General features: G+C 37.7%; 1 protein-coding gene across 2 annotated transcripts; it reads left to right on the forward strand.

The window, feature by feature from the left end:
• Nucleotides 1-1567: 1567 nt before the first annotated feature.
• LOC137709741 (uncharacterized) lies at nt 1568-3090 on the forward strand. Of its 2 annotated transcripts, XM_088695813.1 has the most exons (2): nt 1568-1791; nt 2073-3090. In XM_088695813.1, coding segments are annotated over exons 1-2 (873 nt in total). In that variant the 5' UTR covers nt 1568-1790; the 3' UTR covers nt 2945-3090. The 2 variants fall into 2 exon arrangements, with proteins under 2 accessions (XP_088551939.1, XP_068304821.2); XM_068448720.2 differs by lacking the exon at nt 1568-1791 and having other exon boundaries at nt 1826-3090.
• Nucleotides 3091-4612: the final 1522 nt, after the last annotated feature.

The following is a 4612-nucleotide window of genomic DNA, read 5'->3' on the forward strand; positions in this document are numbered from 1 at the left end:
TGCACAAGAAGCACGCACATATGCAGAGATTATGAGATTAATTAATATACCTATTTTCCACACTTTTTTGTTTTCTTAATTTTCTTCTTTTGCGCCGCCACTCAGTATTACGGTCTAATAGTATTCCTCTTGTGAGAGGTCTTAGGTTTGAATCTCGTGGATGGCAAATTCGATACCAAATTAGGTTGCCCATTATGTGACTTGGCTGAACTCTCTCTCCCCTAGTGTAAAAATATCAATGTACTAAAAATAAAATTCTTTATTTGCCCCCAAGGCCTTTATCAGTAGCTTTGGCTTGGCAAATTTTTCCTTTGTTAATTTGCATCTGATATATCCTTTGCTAAAGGGATTTTGACTGACCACAATGAGAGTGGACAACTTGTTTCCAGTATTATTTGGTTGAAACTATGTGTTTTGCAATGCAATTGGTAGATTGTCTTAGTAGATAGATCATTTCTCTTCAACTTACTGCATTTTGGGTTTAATCACTCTTAGCTTGTAGCTTGTAATACATAAACAAAATGCAAATATCATCTTACTAGTAAAAGTTGTTATCATCTTTCATATCATACATTTCCACTCTTGTATGAATTTGAAAAATGCTTTTGTCCCAATAATATTTGTAACATTTAGAGCCATAACAAATTTAATTTAGAAGACACTTATGTTACCTGTAAAGTACCAATATGATCATCGTCATCAGCCTTGTCAGCAAATAGCATCAAAAGCATGAAAAAGACCTTGTGATCAAAGGAAAGGGATCCTCTCCAGATCCCTTTCATCAAATCCTTCTCATCAACTAATTCGGACCTTTAAAATTTAATTCAATGGCTAAAAACAAGAGCCTATTTTAAAAATTATAATAACTTTAGCCGTTGTATCAAATTTCAAGGATCCGAATTGATTAATGAGAAAGATTTAGTAGAAGGGATCCGGAAAGGATCCCTTTCATTGATCAAACAGCACTTTTAGTCAATGGTGATCTAACACCACTTCACAAACACATAATAATGCACTCTTAGACTGTCAATCCCAAATTGTGAAGTGATCATAAAAAATAAGGAGTATTTTATGTTCGCCCTCTTATATTAAAATGCTAAGCGTTTCGGTTGGTTAAAAGAATATACTCATGCAGTCAAAGTCGTACGTTTCACTCTCTTCTTTTCCAATATCGTTCGTATAAATTAAAATTAGATTGTAAATGACAACTAAAATAGACACGTACACAGCTTCAATAGATAACCGAAAACGCAATATTTTGTCCAAAACACCCACAAGACATTGAAGACAATGGTCATTGCCACCATGTTGTTTGCATTTTTGTATACTATTTCATCCATGTGAATTGTGGGCCATATAGAGAGGAATCAAATGAAATGACATGCTTGCTATAAACGTGAGCCCCACACTTAAAGTGGTTAAAGTGGGGAACATGTTATCAAACACAATTAGGAGTATTATCTCTTATTCCCTCCCAAAAGAGAGCCATGCCCTCTCATTGCATTGCCCTAAGCACGCTAAGCCTCCCTTTTCCACTTCCTTTTGCCATCATCACAAAGGCTCCAACATCATTTCTTCAAACCTTATCATATGATGGTCCTATATGACTACTCTCCTTTGCCAACCCAATATTTTACTTTCTTTTTCAGAAACCCAACTTTCCATTTTCTCATGAAACAAGCAGGCATATATATTTTGGTGTTGTAGAAACTTGATTTTGTTTAGGATCAGAAAATGTCAAAACCACCTAACATATATTCTCTCCAAGACCTATATAAGGGGAGAAACAAAGTAAGAACTTTCTTTTTCCTTTTTATTTGCTTACCCTTAATTAATCCACCATTGCTTTTTCTGAGTTATAAAGTCCTCAAACAGTTTAAGCCTAACTCTTTGCAACCCTGTACCTGTTTAGATCTAGTTTTTCATAGAATTTGATAAGCCAAAGCCATATTCTTTTAGGGTACAAGTTTCCGAGAAAATCAACCAAAACCATTGTAGATTTATTTATTTATTCTCACATATGGGCTCTCTCTTCTATCTCACATTGGTTGTTCTTTCATTCATATGTGCAGTGTTAACAAAAACTGAAGCTCAGAAGATCCAATCAGCCCGTCTTCTCGACCTTCTCATTCGAGACATCACCTTCAAGGCGTATGACACACGCATCAAGACAGGAACACTACACACTGTAAATTTACCGGCAAACTTCTCTGGCATATTTGTTGATACAGCAAGGTTCAGATGTGGAAGTCTGCGAAGGTATGGCGCGCAGATAAAAGAATTTCGTCTATTCACTGGTGTATCTGTGCATCCGTGTGCTGAGAGGGTCATGGTAGTTAGACAAAACTTGGGATATAATTGGTCTTCAATATATTATGCCAACTATAACCTATCTGGATATCAGCTTGTTTCTCCAATTTTAGGCCTCTTAGCATATAATGCCGGTACTGATGTGAACTTCAGCAACCCTTTTGAGCTTGGCATTGAAGCCGGAGAAAAACCCATCAGCATTGACTTCAAAAACATCACAAGGATGAGCAACGAATTGGATACGAGGCCATTATGTGCAAGTTTTGAAGGTGATGGCAAAGTGACATTTGCAAGGGAAACTAAACCTTACATTTGTGCTGCCAAAAGGCATGGACATTTTGGGTTGGTCATCAACAAACCTATTCCGGTGCAGTTGAGGAAGAGAGAGAGCCAGTGGAAAGTCGCGGTTGGAAGCTCGGTTGGATCTGCATTGGGTGCTTTTCTTTTGGGGCTGCTTCTGGTGGCAATGCTTGTGAAGGTGAAGAAGCAGTCGAGGATGGTGGAGATGGAGAGAAGGGCTTATGAAGAGGAAGCCTTACAGGTATCAATGGTTGGACATGTAAGGGCTCCTACCGCATCCGGTACTCGAACAACGCCAACAATCGAGCATGAGTATATACCTCCTCCTCACTGAATTGAATTCAATTTTGTTCACACTAAATTATTCTTTTTGTAACATTATTTAGTGAAATGGAATTGTGAGATAGAGTTGTATTGTATTTAACCAAATTTTCCAAGCCTCCATTTGTTGCCACTACTAAAAAAATAGGGCTTGCTCTACGAACATTTGCGCGACGCAACAATTTTCATAGGTAAAATATCTTTACCCAATGGATATTTCAGTTGGTAGGGCAACAATGGTCAACATTTATGGTTTACTCAAAACCTTTATGCGACAGAGGATGTCATAGAGCAAGTAATATTTGTCAGACAAACTTTTCGTGAGAAGATGGAAAAAAATAAGGCTCAATAGTAGAGGATTTGCTCGACACTTACCTATTACTTACATGACAAAATGATTCGTTGGGCAAACCCCTATTCATCAATTTATAAGTATGTGCCTTCCTCTTCCTTTTTATCCTCAATACCTTCGTCTTCCTCTTTCTACTTCGTGCCTTCCTCTTCATCTTTCTCCCTTCTCCCCTTCTTCTTTGCTTCAATACCCCCTTCTCCCACTACCCAAACCCTACCATTTCACCACTTTGCACAAAGGTCCCCAAGTATGTCACGAAAAACACCAGCAGCAAAGGCATGACTGTGGTGGCTAGAGTCCATAATTAGAATTATGATGGTACCTAGGCTGACACGGCTAGCTAGGGGAAGGAGGTGCACCTTCAGTTATGGAGGTCTAGGGAGTACATGAAGAGGATATCACCATAATGTGAAAGAACATGGTGAGGATACCACTGTAATGTCGAAGAAGGTAGTAACGAAAAGTTACTTGAATGTCTGGCATGCAAAAGAACATGGAGTGGAAACCACCGTAATGGCCAAAACTCTAAACGCTATGACTAAGCCTTTTTTAAAAGCTCTAAATCCTATGGCTTAGCCTCTTTTCATTGTACTTAAGTTAGAATAAACTTGAAGGGTTTTGTAATCCCTAACAAATGCATTAGGCATTACAAAATTAGATTTGTCTTGTATCACAACATTGACTAATATCATGTAAATTTATCTTGCATCACCGTGATAACTCATATATTTCATGCATTTATACCATCATTTTCTAATCTTTTTGTGATGTTTTTTAGTTAAACTGGTTGCATTTTACCTTATTTTGTGTTAGTGTGCAGTTACTTGTACTTTAGGATCAATTTTGAAGGCAAAAGAAGTGAAAACATGTCATGGGGTTGACCCTTATTCAAACGTGGAAAGAAGTTTAGTGGCCTGTTTTGAAGCCCAAATAAGGAATCCAAGACAAATCTGGCTTGTTAGAAGACCAGGAATAGAATGGGAAAGGAATTGGAATATCTAGCCTAATTTGGAGGAGCCAAATAAGGAAAAACGTTCAAAACTTTGGCTTAATGGTTGGGATCACCTTGCAATCAGCTACAACCCCATTTAGCCTATAAATACTAGGGTTTCAGATCACTTTTTCACAAGCCCCCCTTAGGGGTCGCCCAGAGCTCTCTCTCTCTCTTCTCTTTCTTTAGCCTTTCTACCAGAAATCATGAAGCTGCACTGTTCTTGAAGGATTTCAACATCAGAATTGCTTCAGGGGGTTTCTTCTATGAACTTTAGTTTCACTCATGTTGTTCTTGATATTTATATATTTTGTAATCATGTTGTGTAATTAAGTTCA

Source organism: Pyrus communis, chromosome 6, assembly GCF_041283825.1.
Source record: "Pyrus communis isolate YQ-2024b chromosome 6, ASM4128382v1, whole genome shotgun sequence".
Classification (NCBI taxonomy): domain Eukaryota; kingdom Viridiplantae; phylum Streptophyta; class Magnoliopsida; order Rosales; family Rosaceae; genus Pyrus; species Pyrus communis.

Coding starts and splice junctions, on each gene's coding strand:
- LOC137709741 (XM_068448720.2), top strand. CDS start 2,021: ATGGGCTCTCTCTTCTATCTCACATTGGTTGTTCTTTCATTCATATGT.